General features: G+C 44.8%; 1 protein-coding gene across 2 annotated transcripts in view; it reads right to left on the bottom strand.

Annotated features, from left to right (window-relative positions):
- Positions 1–8,328: 8,328 nt before the first annotated feature.
- pax7b (paired box 7b) overlaps positions 8,329–17,193 on the bottom strand; it is a 52,689-nt gene continuing 43,824 nt past the window's right edge. For both annotated transcript variants that reach the window (XM_080853509.1, XM_080853510.1), the window contains exons 8-9: positions 13,830–14,079; positions 8,329–11,284 (exon numbers count right to left, since the gene is read on the bottom strand). In XM_080853509.1, coding sequence (XP_080709635.1) covers positions 11,169–11,284; positions 13,830–14,079 — 366 coding nt within the window. In that variant the 3' untranslated portion in view covers positions 8,329–11,168. The remainder of the gene's footprint in view (positions 11,285–13,829; positions 14,080–17,193) is intronic.

Here is a 17,193-nt window from a genome sequence, read left to right as displayed (position 1 = left end):
TTTTTTGGCCTGTCATCGATATTGCAAATGACAAGTTTACACAGGCACTGTGAATTCTAGCACATTCTCTGACATCAGTTCAGGGTCCCTGCCTCATTCTCAGCCTTCATGGGGGGTTGATTCCTCTGGGCACCATGCTGTGTACCCCCCCAGCCCTATCCTCCCCTCCACCCACCACCACCCGCCCATCATCCCCCCTACCCCACCTCTGTCTTTCTATATGAGTGAGAAGCTATTCTACTCACTCTCCTCCCCCTCTCCTGTTAAGTTTGCAAAGTCCAATTTCCAGCTAATGTGCGGGTCATGGCAGAGGCTGCAAAGGGCTTGGTAGGACATAATGGCGACAGAATTGTAAATATTGGTTTGGCGGGGAGTCAAGCGGGGAGGGCAAGGTGATGGAGATTTCCATGGAGTGCGCCGAGGCACGGTCGGAGGTGCTCCGCGCCGACACTGAATAGATTTTCCATTCCAGTGTGTCACATTAGATTTTCGGAGGTGCTGGGTGGCAGGTACATGTCATTAGTAACACTTTAACGTGGTAATGAACCCTTTATTTATCCGCGCCGCACCGCTCATGAATGCATAAGAGGGAGCTCTCCAGCTGTGCCTTCTATCCATGATAGGGATGAGGGTGAGAAGCTTGGAGCGGAGAAGAGAGGAGAGGAGAGGAGGAAAGAAGGGGAGAGGAAACATGAGGAGATGCGAAGAGGGGAGAGGAGAGGGGTTGAGCAGCAAGGAGTTAGCTGTGAGGGAGACAGGCAGATGTAATCAAACCAGGATTTAGCAATTAACAGGTTGTAGAAGCAAATCAGAAGGTCGTTACCAAAGGTCAAACTCACTCCTCAAATCAGTTCTGACATTAGTCCACACAAACCATGTTTCCTTTCCCTGTAATGGAGTGGAGATAGAGAGTTTAGAGATCCTTTAGATAATACGCACAGATTGTAGCATTGACAGAATAAGATCATTTAGATAATACCTCAATACAGTTGTTCAATCCTTTAATTTCTCCTTGCAATTCAATTCAGGTGCTTGTAGGCGGATATTGTTGCCAGAAATTAGCTATAAAATACAAATAAATGCTTTTTTTTTTTAAATCACCTAAGCACTTTGCTATTTTTGCATTTTATTTGTAGGAACATTTCTTTTTATAGAAATAATGAAAGTCAAAAGACACACACTCATGCATCTCCTTCCTTCTGAGCACCTGTGTTGTTCATCCTATGCACTTGCAGACCTCCTTTTTGAAGTTCTACCTTTCTCAATTGCTTTCAGCTTGGTCCTCCCACAGACTGTGTTTGGCCGAGCAGGTTGAGATTCCACCAGGAGGCCGTCTGGGCTTTCTCTCTCCCTCAATATCCCCATAGCCGGGCTTTGGAGCAGGACTCTTTGTGGCCCAGGGTGAGGGGGGGAGGTAGGCGGGGGTGGGAGGCAGGGAGGCAGGGAAGCATGTGGGGAGAGGACCGGCGGCTTGGTTTGGCCAGGGCCCAGAGCTGCGGCCTCAAACAACTTCAATGTTAATTTCCCTTTCATCTTGTGTGTGAAATTGTTGCCGGTGTGGCGCTGACCCCCAGCATTATGAGGTCAAGTGTTGAAATCTGATGTACGCCTCACAGGCAAAAGAATCACACTGACAAGGAAAGAGGGGGAGAGAGAGAGAGAGAGAGAGAGAGAGAGAGAGACAGAGAGAGAGAGAGAGAGAGAGAGAGAGAGAGAGAGACGAAGCAGTAGGGAAAAGGAATAGGAGAGAGAGAGGTGGAGAGAGAAGGGGAGAAAGAGGTAGAAAAAGTTGAAAGAGAGGGAGGGAGAGAGAGAGTTAAAGAGAAGGAAAAAAAAGGAAAGAAGTCAAAAGACAGGAAGAGGGAAAGAGAAAATGTTTAGATGTAAAGAGAGACAGAGAGAAAGAGAATGAGGGAGAGGGGAGAAAAAAGTAGAGAGACAGATAGAGAGCGAAAAAGACAGAAGTGAGAAGTGCTCACCTGCCCTTTCTCTCACTCTCATGCTAGGAGCTTCACCTGCTGGACTTCAAGCCCTCACATGCAGGCAGCTCGAGTGTTAGACAGCCAACATCATTCCTCAGATAAATGTGTGCTTTGGGTGACTGGCTTCATGAGACATGACAGATGAAATGTACGGTAGAAAATCATTTCATCATAGTCATGTTCTGTACTTTACTTAAAGAATTGTGCCTCAGGATGCTTCTGTTTTCAATGTTTATTTTTGTTGGATGTTATAATGAATGTAAACATGACATTATTGGTCTATTTGAGTGATTTGTTCTTCTGATATAAATGCAAAAATCTTGGTATCATATAAGATTCTTCAAATAAAGCTGTTTGGTTATTTGCCCCTTTTGCATAATTTCTACTGCGGTATCATAATAGAATCGGTTTCTGTGTCTATTGGTTTGGCCAAAGCTCTGCCCCTCCATATTGCAGTGGAAGGTTATGCATTTCATGGCATATTTTAGATAGAAGCCCCATTTGCATTTTTCTGATCACCTTTGAGTCTTGACTCACCTACCAATTACATGCCTCCCCCCTTTCATGCGGCTTGCAATTTGCCACAACTTTCAAAACTGAAATGCACAAGTTAATATCTTTTCTTCTTCAGGACATCCATAATCACAAATAAATAAAATCTCTCTCTCGCTCGCGAGGAGCGTATATATGGGGAGAAGACACAGGGAGGGGGGAAAGGAGAACATCTAAGCAGATAACTATTAGATATGATTTCCACGATAAGACGCCATAATTTGGCTTTTAGAGATAACTCCAGGGGCTGCCAGACAGAGGAGCGGCAATTTATCATTTGTTTTTTTCTTCCTCCTTCTCTTTTTTTGATATTTTTATCTCTCCTGTTGAAGGGGTTTTCATCTCTTATGAATTGAACTCTTTTTTTTCCTCTATTACCCCCAGAAGGTGAGATCACAAGCCCTCTCAGAAGGCAAAGTGCCATGTTTAAAAGTGACGGACAAAATACAAATATTTGAAAATGTATTTCATGGTAATTATGTCAAGTTTCATGGCCTGAGTCGAGCACTGAGGCAGAGCCTGGATGCCTTCATTTGTATAGAAATTGTAATCATTTGTTCATTTCAAGGTGAAAATTGCATTTTTTAATTTAAATTGTATCGTGCGTGATAGGCTATTATCTAGAAAAATTGTCTCTGTGTATTAGAGTCTATGCCCAGGCGTCACGCTCGTTAGGGGCTGACTTCTTTTCAAAAAAGGGGGTTTATGTATGTATCTCCTGACAAAATGCGCTGGGATTTGTTCATTATTTAGGTATTCCACTGTTTCAGCTCATTTCCATCTTAGCTTATTAATATTAATCAGCCCGTAAAAACTAGGCTTAGTTTTTTTTTTCATTCTTTTTTTAATGCAATTCACAAAGACTTCACAGTCATTTTTATCTCTCACTTATCTGCTGCATATACTCTTGAAGTTCCTCTTGCATGCCCGTGTTTTCTATATGTGTCGGGAGGCACGGCCGCTTAAGGTGGCTGACGCAGGGTGTTAGCTATGCCTGAGTAGGAGAGGAACACAGGGCATTAAAGGCAGTTTGGGGGGGGGTTCAAAGTGTTAATAGAGAGTTATGTGATGAGGGCTTTTTTTCCTCTGCCTTTCACTGGGATGGCTGAGTGTCTCTCAGAGCTCTGGGCAGTGCCAGCCCTCTGCTTTGCCCTCAGCTTAATGTCTGTGAGTGATGCTGCAGTGCGGAGATTAGAGAGAAGAGGAGTTGGGGAGAAAGAGGAAGGAAGGAAGGAAGCTGACCCGGATAAGAGCCGCCTCTGGACCAGTTACGGGCCAGATGCGGCTGCTGTTTGGGGCGGGTGTCTGAGGAGCTCTGATGGTGGAGAGGGCTCGGGTCAACCCCTGGCCCAGACAATGAATAGATGGTCATTGCAATACACGACCCAGAGGAAGATCGACCACTGACCAATGACCCACAAGGATTTCATGAGTTTTTGGTATGGCCAGGCAAATTAGAGTGGATGTGTTCCGTATGACACATTTAATACTTACATAAAATATTAACCAGTGAAACATCTCATAACCTACCTTGAAAAATATTATTAGTATTAGTAGTTGAGTCACCACACAGATAATGTTCAACACTGCACAGTCTAATACACACCGTTCTTTGTAACAACATAACAACGGAGTCATACATTGTCATTTTTTGACAATCCCTTTCCGCTAAACACTCCAGCGACCTGATCCAGGATATTAGCCAATCATACTGATCTGTCGGCAGTAAGCAGTAAGCTGATTGTGGGAATCTGGAGAATCCCCTTGGTGCAGATCAGACAGCTCCTGCTCAGGTACATATTATATCCCGGAATAATTATGGGATTTAAGGAGATGTTAGGCTTTGTAAGTGCTTTGGCTGTGACATTTTCAAGTGTTTGACACACAGAAGACTCTCCACAACACAATAGCCTGTGAGGCTTAAGGGAGGGGGTGAAACTTCTTCCAACATGTCCCCCAATCATCCCATACCTTGTGGCATTCCCCCCCACCCCTCTCTTTCTCACCCCCTGTAATGACGATGTTTAAGCGGTCCAGAATACACATTATTAAGAAAACACCAGCCCTTTGTAATTAATTTCGAAAAAGAGGTCCTGGGAGAAATCACAGGTTAATTATAGTAATTGATTGTGCTGAACTGCACAGTATTTAATTTATGTTATCTGTGTATGTTTCCTTTGGGGATAAATCTGAATAAGGATGTGGTGAATAGAACAGCACTGAGGACTGATTAAGATTCAATGAACTGTTTGTCTAGCAGCTGGCAAGGAACCCTTGAAATCTGCTGGGAATTTGTCCACTGGCTTAAAGGCAATCAGGGTCCAGGTTATATATGCCGTTCTTGCTATAGCGTCAGCCACAATGCACCATTACATTAAAAGAGCAATGGAGCCTGAGCCTTACATGCTTTGGAGGAATTAAATAAGTGATGGCCAGGGATAACCAATCAAAAGGTTACAGTTTGCCATATTTGCATGTGGTTTTTAATACTTGATGAGCGTTTGGCTTGCATTTCACCTCACTCACAAGTTGCTCTGGATCAAAGGGACTAGATGTAATGCATGTGTAATGTCAATCCAACTAATATACTGTATATTCATATTATACTTATAAGTAATGCATTACGATGCTGATTGTCACTGTTATCATCATACTATCATTATGAATGTGTACAGTATGCATGTGATTTCTGTGAATTGAGACATAGTCTGACAGATGTGGTGGTGTCTGAGGAAATCATATCAAAACACATAACCACAGATCCAATAAAAGCCTGCAAACCTCTGCTATTGGTTCCCTTGTTTTTCATGGAGTATAGGGTTGAGTATTACTCTAAACAGAGCCAGGAAGTGAAGGCCAGTGTATTATCAAGTAATGGTTTTAATATTGCCAGCCATCATTATAGTACTCTAAATCATTCTTAATATACCACAATTTGCTCATGGTATCGTAATTCGGACTATTTAAATCAAGCACTGACAACCCACAGACAGAGTAATGACGATGTTTTATGACTAAATAGCTGAAAACAGCTGCGTCCACTTAATCAGGCTGTACATATCAGGCGCACAAATGACTTTTTATATGACAGCACATTACACCGAGGATAGCTGAGATCCCAAACGCATGGAGCTGGGATTCCTCGGCGTAAATAACATACCAGGGGGATTGCTGAAGCCGCGTGCAACTGTTTCAATGCAAGCGCCAACAGATGGGTGTTGGGGATGTCGAGGCGCTGTACGTTTGGACGGCTCACAAAATAAATGGCTTCCTGCAGTTGTCGGCGAGGCTTCATCTCACGCAGGCTGTGTGCGAGGCCATGCAAGGTGCAGACGCCCACTATCCCTCTATCCCACATCCCCACCCCCACTCAAGCTGCAGCCTCTATAACACTCGACAAAACCCTCACATACCCAGGGGTTTACAGTGGCAGTGTCCAGACTCGGGTCGAGTCGATCCCTTGCTGGGGTCGGAGAAGAAGCCCTGAGGGCGCAATCGGCCATCACACAGGCCCTCTGTGAGTCCAAAAAGGCTGTCTTGAAATGCGCTTCGCATGTAACACTTGTTCTTTCACTGCGGAGATGAACCCAATTACTGGAGTGTAGCATTTTTAGCATCTTAAATCACGACTCGCTGTCATGACTCGACTTCAAAGGTTCCATAAATACACGCTATTGTTAGTAGAGGGATTAAAACATGATATAGGCCTAAGTCTTATGGTGATTTTACATATGAGGCAAACGAAGCCACAGCAAAACAATATTAACAAGAAAAAAGTCTATATTACTCGCGGCTGCTGAAGTAGGTGTGGGAAGAACACTGCGGTAAATGGGTGATTGTACTTTCAGAATTAGAAATGCTATCAAGTGAGATTAAATGGCATGTGTGCATGATAGAGAATTGTTTACAATTATTTAAATATACACTGATTTTCAAACTGAGAATAAGAGAACATCACAACAACAAATATCAGTATAAGTAATACAAAAGATAGTGTTAAAATGGACACATTATTCGCCTTATCCTGCATTGATAGTCTTGATGTTCTTGCTGCATACCCCAAAAACATTCACTTCCGGACTGTTGCTGAATTAGTTTTTTTTACTTTTGTTAAGACTTTATATAGAGTTGTCTGTAGGCAATTAGGTGTATGTGCATGTACATATGCGTGACAAACACGCAAAACACGCACACGCACTGCAATATGGAGTGCGTTCATAGTTACAATCTGGTGCCCTGCCTGAAAACGACATAACAGTAGTTCGAATTCGCAGAGTGCTTTACTTCTCAACGAAAAACTGAATATACTCATTTACAAATGCACCCCTGGGCTCTCACAGCTCACAAGAACTATAATGCCCACAGCCAATTGTCTCCAAATCAACAAGGCATCTGTTATTTTCAGAATCAGGTTTTATTGGCCAAGTAAGTTTGCACAAACATTCTGTCTGATGTATTGGTGTCGTTATTTACATGGAGATAAATAAACGATGGACTGAAACGAACTCAACTAACTTTTGGAAAGGTAACAGGAGTGAAGTCACAAACAAATAGAGAAGATCAGTATAGGGAAAAGGGTTAGGTAGCCTACAGGTAGGCGTTGCCAAGGAGATGCTAACCTACGTTTTAGAAAATGAGGGCATTTGACAACTTTACGATGCTCAAATGCAATGATGGATGGGTTACGTTTTTAAAATGACCCAACTAGCCTATTATCAATTAATAACAATTAATGGACGAGTCATTACAACTTTTGTTATCATTTAAAGAAAGTCAACAGGAGACACAGGAGAGATAAAGAGAAACAGGCTGTTTATCCTGAAGAGAGATTCAGGAGGAGAGGACAGGGAGAGAACCGGGGAAGGGCCTTCCAAAGAGGGAAGGAAAATAAGAGGAAAGTGAGAAAGGGGCCTTCCCAAGAGAGAGATAATGAAGAGGTGAGACAGAGAACAGATCCTGTTTAATGCTTTACACCAACTCTGCGCATTTATTTATCATTTATCCCTATTTCTTTAGGTTATCTTTTGTTATAATTCCTTGCTAGTCAACTTTTTAAATTCTCTCTCGCTCTCTCTTACACACACACACTCACACACACACACACACACATTAATTGTAAATGTATAATTTGCAGTGCTGCCCCCTGGAATGTATAAACATACAGTACATTAGAATGTAATTTATGTAAATATATGTTAGACAGATCAGCACAGACTTTGGACCTCAGCATTTAAGAAACTATCTGGCCTATAGCCTTGTGTGTATGTGTATTATGTTTATGTTGAAGTACTGAATGAAAGGCCAGAATTGTAGTAATTGACATGTAAGTTGTGTAAGCACTAAGACATACTTCATGTGTGTATACTTAATATGAAGTACAACATCTCCAAACCATCCCTCTCTCTCCATCGTAGTGTGTTGTGTGTGCTTCAGGTCTGTTGCATAGAATATGGAGAATAAACAGACACTCATACCCATCAGCCTGGCATTTCAGAAACCATACTGCAAAAAAATTAACTCCTTCTTTAATTATTACTATCACGCTTTCTGGTAAAATGGCTGGAATGATTTGACATATCATGGATTAATTAAGGTTTATTCCAATTTTACAAATGTATTCCACTGGGACTTTTTCCTCCATGCTGAGTGCGTATATTGAGCGAACAGAACACGATCCTCCGATGGGCAAATATCCCCCGCTTAAGTTATTAATCTACTATTCATATTTTTGGGGTCGCTGTTTAGTTCCGACCAATAGGGAGAGCTGAAATGAAGTACACAACTGCACACAAAATGGAAAAAGTTGGCTTTTGGTCCAATTTTAGAGATTTAATCAATAACAATTACGCCATTGCTACAGTAAAGACAACAAGAGGCTGAAGGTAGTAAATGCCAATACAAGTTCCCACTATTCTAATACTTCATACAGCAGAATAAATTATGCCATGATAATATACACACATGCGGAACAGAAAATAATCATAATAAAAAATAGCAAAGCAAAATTACAAATGCTGAAAAATCAATCAGATAGAAGTTAAAGGGTCATGTAAGTCTGAGAAACATCTTTGGGAAGAGGTATAGTAATGTGAAGTCACATAGTGCTTTAAATATCCCAACGCTGGGTCGGTGTTTGTGTCTTTTTTATTATTATTATTAAGGAGAGCTACACACTAAAAACATTGGATATTTCTTCATTTCATACAAAAAAAACTGGATCCTTGAATGAGAGTTGGCACATATTCCTGTGCCCTTATTTATGAGTTTTGTCCTGAAAAAAAAAGGAAACAACAATATGGCAGGGTATTTCCTTGTAGTCGTGGGTATAAATGTGTGTGTGTGTGTGTGTGTGTGTGTGTGTGTGTTTAGGTGTGTGTGTGTGTGTAGGTGTAGGTGTCTGGGCGTGTGTGTGTGTGTGCACATCTCAGTTCATCCAACTTAATTCAAGAAGGCATCCGAAACATTACATCAGTCACCTTGAACATCAAAAGGAAAAACTCCAAAAGAAAAAAAGACATAAGAAAAAAGTTTGTCCATGTAAACTTAAAGAAGCACTTGTGTCTAGTCCAATCCAATGGCCCTCTTTGCTATAATGTCTCCATGTGTGGGCAGAAAAAGCAGTTCTTCCTCTAATTAAACACATTCCTATTCTCCTTTTCAGTCTGTTCAGCTTTACCTTGACCTGAATGGAATGCTTACTATTATCTAGGCAAAGTAAGATGTAAAATGATTCAAATGTTTGAATAAAGGCCCCACAGTTTTTACACTTGTTTTGTTTCACCATTCAACAGAGTTTTGACATAATTAGCCAACCGACACATTTTGTCATACATGTGACCTCACAGTGTGACAGATTCAATGTCATTTATCTGGCTCAAAATTCCCAAAGAATGCTACTCTGACAGTACACTTGGCGCAATCTGGAATATGGTACTTTAGGTGTGCTGTTTGTATAGCCATGGTAATGTGACAACAGCAATGTAAACGGAATTGTGAGCAATTATTTTGCAAAAGAGGTTTCAGTACCCAAATACGATCCTGAATCCTAAATGATGCAAACGCCTTTATTGTTCCTCTATCGGAGGAGTAAGGGCATGTCAAAGTGTTTCTCCCCCAGAGTACTTTGTGGAAGGTCATGGAATGGCTGTTTGAGGATTTAAGTCACTGAATCGATGTGTGAAACAATTACTTAAAGGTCTAGGCGCCAGAATGATAATTCTCACATTATAAAATTTGGAATGGTTATTCTTTTCTACATCATATCGAACATCAATTACATTAGGAATGTCGTATGAAAGAAAACGTTAGCCTTTAAAAAGTTAACCTTTTTAGCGTTTCAAAGTTAACATTTGTCACATTTTTATGCTCAAGTATGGTTTGATGCTTTTGGAAAAACTTTTGGAATGTTTGATCTCTCAATCTCATTACACAAAGCAACAAGACCCTTTCCTCATCTCAAATCAAATCTGTCTCAGCAGAGGTTTTCCATGTGTAGGGCTCGACACGTCAGGAAATGTCAGACTCATGCTTGGCCCTCTTGACTGATATTCTGTTGTTCTTTCAAAACACACAGCATTCTCCATCATACATTTAATGAATTCTTCTCTGTATGTGGCCCATACATGGGAGAGAGGGCGGAAGAGGATTGGTGGGGCGTGGGGTGTACCAATGCCCATTCATTCCCAGGGGGACTCCTCTGAGCACGGCATCCCACAGAGTATAGGAGTTCTTTCGGAATGTCAGGCTTAAGATTAAAAGGAGAAGGTCAAATCTCTCTCTCTTTCTTTCTTTCTTTCTTTCTTTCTTTCTCTCTCTCTCTCTCATTCACACACACACACAAACACACAAACACACACACAAACACACACACACACACACATTATAGAGAGGCAAGCAATCATATTTCCAATCTGTTTTCATTCCTGTCAGTATTATACAAAACAAAAATACCTAGCAAAGGAGAAAACCAAACTACAAAAAAAGTAAACAAAAACAATTACAATAATTATAATCATAAACAGTAAGACCAACCACAATTGTAATAACAAATAGAATTATGACAGCGGCATTTTTTTTTTCATTCGATCGTTCGTTTGAAAAAAGTACTATAAACAAGGTGGTCGAAAATAGTGTGGAATGGAGTCGGGGGCTACAGTTGTCTGCGCGTGCTAACATTGGCTGGCGACAGGCAGGGATTTCAGACGTCGTTCCCGTCACAATAAGTCTCTCATTTGTTTTCCCTGCCGGCCCTCGGAGGCCCTGAGTGGGTCCCTTTGTGGTGGAGGAGAAAAGAGGGGATCAGAGGCTCACAGGGGAGAGGCGGCGGCAACGGCAGGCGGCTGCGGCACCACTGGTTAGCACATCTCAGTCTGGAATGGCTGCGGCACTCTCGCTCGCAGTAGCCACGTCAGCCCCGGTGCAGAGTCTGGCCCGGGGCCTGTTTGCGCTCGCTCGCTCTCTTCCTCTGATGCTGGATACGTGCACACACAGTGTGCGAGCAAAAACAAACAAAAAATGGTGGCTGCTGGTGAGAGGTGGAAGGGGAGGTGGTGTGGCAAGGCGAGAGAGTGTGTGTGTGAGGGATCGTTGGGGAGGAGGTCAAAGGTCCTGGACAGGAGAGGCCAGAGGGGGGCCTCAGTAAGCCTGCCCCGTCTCCACCTGTAGGAGTCCCAGCACAGCAGAGTGCTCCCCGAGCTTCATCCTCCTCTGCGTGGACAAGCTCACATTCTTGGCCAGGTAGTCCACTGCGGCTGTAGGATTAAAAACACAAAGAGCCATCCATTAATAAACGTGTGCTTGCAGTCGTAGACGCTCTGTGTCTTAAACAGTGATTTTAGCCTGCATTGTCTTGGCTTCATGCCTTTAGGCATTCCATAATTGTATGGATGCACCCAAAACATAACAGAAGCATGTTCATGTTAAAAAAATAATAATTAAAACGTTTACGCTTTTATGTATACCATAACGGGGAACGGTAAGATGAGAACACGGCATAGCCCCACGCCCCACAAGTTCTGATATAATCACAGATAATCTACGTACAATCTCACCTTTACTTATGGTTGGAAACTTTTCTTGTTTATCTACTTCAGGCATATGTTTTTTTATGTGTGTGTGTGTGTGTGTGTGTGTGTGTGTGTGTGTGTGTGTGTGTGAGAGAGAGATTGGGGTGTGAAAGTGGAAGAGGTTGGGGGGTGATGGGGGCGAGAGAGAGAGAGAGACCCTTCCAGCCCAATGCGTGGAGCTCTGGCTGTTCCACACAACAGGGTGTGACTAACGCAGCACCTTAGGGCAGGGCTCCCGATTGGCTGGGTCTGCAGCCGGGACTCGCTGGCAGATCTTTATCAGGAGCACGTGTCGGCTCCGACCCGCGGGCAGGGATGGGTTCAAAGGTCAACCCCCCGCCCCCACATTTACACACACACACCACACCAGAGGAAGTATTGATCTGGCTCACACCTCACAAGGTTTCAATTTATCAGCACAAGCTAAAGACACTGGGTGCACTTGATTGGGGAGAGGTGCATGGGCCACAGGGGCCACGGGGGCCACGGGGTCGGGAGGACAAACCAAGGGCAGGGTGGAAGTGGGGAAGGCACTGGGGGGAGAGGAAGAGGAAGCTCCTTTTGACCCTTTGAATCATTTCCCCTTTTGAAGAAGGGAAAGAGAGGGGAAGAGAGGGATAAAAGTGCCCTGGCTCTGCTCATACTCATCCACCAAAGTCAGATCCAAAATGATTCAATTAGAATCAAATGAATAAAAGGTTTTGGCAGGGCTAGCTGTTTCAGACCTTCAGGTGATTATTGCGCATGGATGCCTCATTGGAATCAAGAACAGTGAGATGGAATGGAATGTCTAATACCAGAACTCTGGAGCCAGGCAGAACTTTAGGGCTCAGTGGCCTGCGCAGATCAAAAAGACAGAGGCGCTGCCGCTGTTCTTCATTGTCGTCTGAATGTGTGTCTGTGTGTGTGAGTGTGAGAGAGAGAGAAAGAGAGAGGAAGAAAGAGAGAGAGAGAGAGAGAGAGAGACATGGCTGTGGCTTCCTGACATGGTAGTCCAAAATGTCAACGCGTGTCTCAGCCAGACAAACAATCTCAAACAGTGGCATTTATAATGAAAAGGTCCAATCATCAGCTTCTGGGTGTGACATTAGCCATGTTGGCATCAGGGCCTGGCTGGCTGTCTCTCCAGTGTGCCTTCATCTCAGATCCGTCTGGTCTGCTGCACCTCTCTGATAGCCCTCATCCAGGGCTGAGGTGATTGGAACCCTTTCATCCTCATCCTCCTTTGTGATAATTAGATGAAGGTGCTGGTGAGGGGGTGAGGGGTGAGGTGAGGCAGAAGTGGTGGCGGCAGCGGCACCTGCGGACCGTGCCAAGCCGCCTGTCAAAGTGACAGTAAGCGGCGTGTGTTAGCATGAAGAGGAACCCGGGAAGGGGGAGAGAGAGAGAGCGAGAGAGAGAAGGAGAGAGAGAAAAAGGGAGCTGTCAGGAGATGCCGCCGCGCTGCCTGGGAGCCGCATACCTGTGGGAGGGCCAGCTGTCCTCGCCAGAGCGGAGACGTCCGCCCTGACAGCTGGCTGAGAGCGTAATCATGCGCCGGCTTTAACTCAGGCTCTCAGCGCTCTCTCTCTCTCTCTCTCTCTCTCTCTCTCTTTCTCTCTCTCTCTCTCACCCATAGCTCAAGCCTTTCCTCCTGTCACCTGGGTTTACACCTTTAAATCCCAACTCAAGCAGACATGCTCAGCGCTTTGTCTTATGCCGAGGAAAGAGAGAGCGAGAGAGAGAGAGAGAGAGAGAAAAACAGACGAGAAGAGAGAGAGAGAGAGGCGCTCTCTCTCTCTCTCTCTCTCTCTCTCTATCACTTTTGCTGCTTCTTTCTCTGTCTCTATCGCTCTCTCAAAAACACACACTGACATTTGTAAATGGCCTGTGCCTTAAGCTGTCACGTATGCCCTGCATTTGAATAGAAGAGCAAACAGGTATTCTAAGTGATGTTAAGCCCATCTCCACAGGCAAGGTGACGTGAGTGAGCAGAGGGTGTGTCAGTGTGATTGACAAGTACAGCACTGGAAGCGAACTGGGCGTGTGCTCACACAAACACAAAAATTCTAACTTTTAAAAAAACAAACAGCCAAAAACTCTCCTAATACACATCTCTTGCTGTTCTGACAGTAGCCTACCTGGCACTTAATCACACATGCACACACACACACACACACACAAACGCCTCCACAAACACACACACAAGCAAAGACAAAACCAATATACATCAAGCCAGTGTTATACTCACTTTGCCCATACTGGCTGTACTGGTAGCCGGCTGTGACGGGGTCCACGCTGTAGCTGCTGGTGCTGTAGGTGGGGGGGCAGTAGGACTGGGAGGACTGCAGGCTGTCCACGGTCTTGATGGAGTCGGAGCGCTGGCTACAGCTGCCCGAGATGGGGTTGGAGGACTCCAGGCTCCCGTGCAGGGGAGAGATGGAGAAGTCGTGCTGGGACTGAGGGGCCACACCGCTGGGGTTGCTCAAGATGCTCATGACCTGAGAGAGAGAAAAAGAGAGAGAGAGAGAGAGAGAGAGAAAGAGAGAGGTGGCACAGAACATTAGAGAAGAGAAAGAGACTCAAAACTTAAAACACAAATATGTACCCCCATTAAATGCAATGAGTGCCCTTTACAGAATGTCTTTTTCCAGAGAAGAAGAGCTGGAATCAGAAAGACAGGCCGACCTTCCCGATGACAGTTCTTCTCCCTCTAACCAACCAGCCTCTTTATATAGTCATCAAAGCTGCTGTTACCTAACGTAACCCGATACTTGTGTTCTCTGGGATTTGACCCAATGAGCTCTAGTGTTGGCCTTATCACTCTCAGCTCAACTCTAGCCCTCAACCTTGACACATAAGTGCAGTCCCATGTCGCATGGCCATCTTTAGGCTCTGTCCCAGGGGTCCAAGCTTTTGCCACACAAAGTCAGGCCTATCTTCAGAGGTCTCCGGAGGCAGTGGGGAGGGGGTTAGACAGGGTGAGGGAGGGTTTTCAGGATAAGGGGGGGGGGGTAGCTGTGCTGTGTGTGGTGCCAGGAACTTGTGTCCTCCGGCTCTGTACATAACAAGCTCTTAGGGAGAGTTTAATCGCAGGCCCCCAGCCATCCCAGTGCTACTGGCCTCATGAATGATTAAAACAGGGACTAAATAATACAGGCGTCAGCATCAGACGCCCCGAGAGATCAGATCAGACACAGCGAGATGTTTCTCTGTCACTCCGCTGCTCCGTGTTTTTTTTTTTTTACATGCCTCAACACCCAACTGAGCAATTAATGTAAATGTAGTTCTTATTCAAGACTTCAGTGTCTGGCCAGGTTTTTTTTTCCTTTTAAAAAGAGGTGTGTTATAGTGGAGATTAAGTTTCCCCAACCGTTTTATTTGATAACAGTGTGAAAAATGTATGCCATGTAAAATATACACTTAAATCTAATAATAACCACACAATTACTATTAGAATATATAATTAAGGTACAAAAATCAAACCACAGCTCTGTGCTTCATACATCAAATTGCCTTTTACAAGTCAGTTTAAAGCATACCGCTAACAACTGAGAGGCAGATGTTTTGTGTATATGTACGTACATCTGTCCCTCAGTCATGTGAAGAAGACCTCCATAAAGCTGAAAGGGCCTCCCCGTGTGAGAGCAGGGGTAAAACACAGTACGGGCTGGGGCAGGGGCCGGGCCGCAGGGGGGAGAGAAAAGGGGTCAAGTGAAGCTGGTGGGAGGGCGGCTGAAGAATGGAGATGCCGCGGAGCGACCAAGCGGCCCTGTCTGCCACATGCTGCCCGTCCGCCGGCAGCCCCAAAGCATCCGCGCCAACATCAGGTTCACGTTGTGTCTCGCTACGCCCCGCTGCCCTTTGGCCGCCGCAGCGCCCCGACTGCTAAACCAATTAGCCTGTCAGGGAGCGCCTGGTCCGAGGGCTGGAATCAACCCCACATGCAAGGGCTGTTCCCACAAGTAGATAACTATCTTCACGCTTAAAAACATTGACTGACCATAACACCAAAACCCGACTTTCAGAAATAAATGGAATACGTCACATTTTGTTTATGGAGACAACCGTTTCAATTTGTACTCATTTAAAGCACCAGACACAAATATAACTGAATTTAGCTTCATCTCATTCATCTGCCAAAAATCTGCAGCACTTGAGACGCATTAAGCAGGAGGAACATAAAAAAGGGCATCTGAGTTGCCCCATACGTTAATATCATAAGCTTGGGGGAAACCCCCCCATTTGAGTGCCTACTTTCATTGGGAGCGCGTGTGATGCCTGACCGCATCCACGCCAGGCCAGTCCCATTCCCTGTCACACACTTCCTCTGATTAAGGTGGGAGAGGGAGTAAAAGGGACAGAGCACACAAGCGGTCCTTGTGTGGCGGTTGCTTGCTGGTGTATGACGCTGGACACGGGGCGGTGGGTTTGCCGAGGCCCAATGCCTGCCTGCCTGCCTGCCTGCTTGCCCACCCGTCAGGGGGGCTCAGAGGAGGCAGCTGGAGGGAAGGCAGATTTAACAGGCAGTTAATTGAGCCTTGATTATATTCAGCGCATCTCTTTTTTTCTCCTTCTCTCTCTCTCTCTCTCTCTTTCTGTCTCTGTCTCCCTCAGTCTTTCTCTCTACATCGTCTGGCTGTTAAATTAAACGCCCACAATAGGACCTGGGCTAAATCTAGCAATTATGAAATGGCTCCAGTTTCTATGCATGCAGTTCTTTCATGGCCGTGGTCTCTTTTTTAACAGAAAGTCTAGTACTTGTTTAAAAATGTATCCTGCCAAGGATCATGATCTATGAGCGTTTTCTTGTAAGCGCTTCGTTGTCTTTTTTTGTAAATGAGCCGGATTGAGAGGTGACACTCATTTTTTGCGACACAGGACATAGCAAAGTCCACAAAGTGCATGTAATCCTCTTTACTCACATAGGTGACATTCTTCCATTATACAAGATCATTTTAATATTGACACAAGTAATAACGTAAAGCTTTTTAGTCCTCGCAACGCACCTCTGAGGGAGTTCAGCATCTCACCGGGAGCACAGTTCCCAATCTGATGAGGGGAGCGCTAACACAAGGGGCTTGGCGACAGGGAGCGAGGGAGCGAGGTGAGAGAGTGCTGGGTTCCTGACACCTCCATTCAGACTGCCGGTTAAGCGGCCTGTAGCCTCAACTAAGCCTTTATTGTGCTGAAAGCAGAATTATTCAAATCTTCAAATTTAGCATAACCTTATTGACATCAATTAAAGTGGGCGAATTGAAAATATTCCGGCACAGCGAGAGGTAGAGCTTGGGTGCCTTTATCTGCGGGGAAGCACGTGGTGGGATATTGTCAGCTCAATCCAATCACCGGCGAGCCCCCAGCTACACGCAGGGAACTTCTTCTGCACGCCCCCCACCTCCACTGCCCAGCCAGACACAATTAGCCCTTTCAATGGCCCTCAACGCAAACAGCACAATGACCCTCGACAACACTAACAGCACGATGACCCTCAATGCAAACAGCTTAGCTTGACACCATCACCGCCAGCCCCCCCACCCTTGAACACACACACACACACACACACACACACACACACACACACTGAAGAGGACTGACAGGGCGGGAAATGTATA

This window comes from Sprattus sprattus, assembly GCF_963457725.1.
Source record: "Sprattus sprattus genome assembly, chromosome: 16".
NCBI classification, from domain to species: Eukaryota; Metazoa; Chordata; class Actinopteri; order Clupeiformes; family Clupeidae; genus Sprattus; species Sprattus sprattus.
This window is presented reverse-complemented; position numbering and strand designations above follow the sequence as displayed.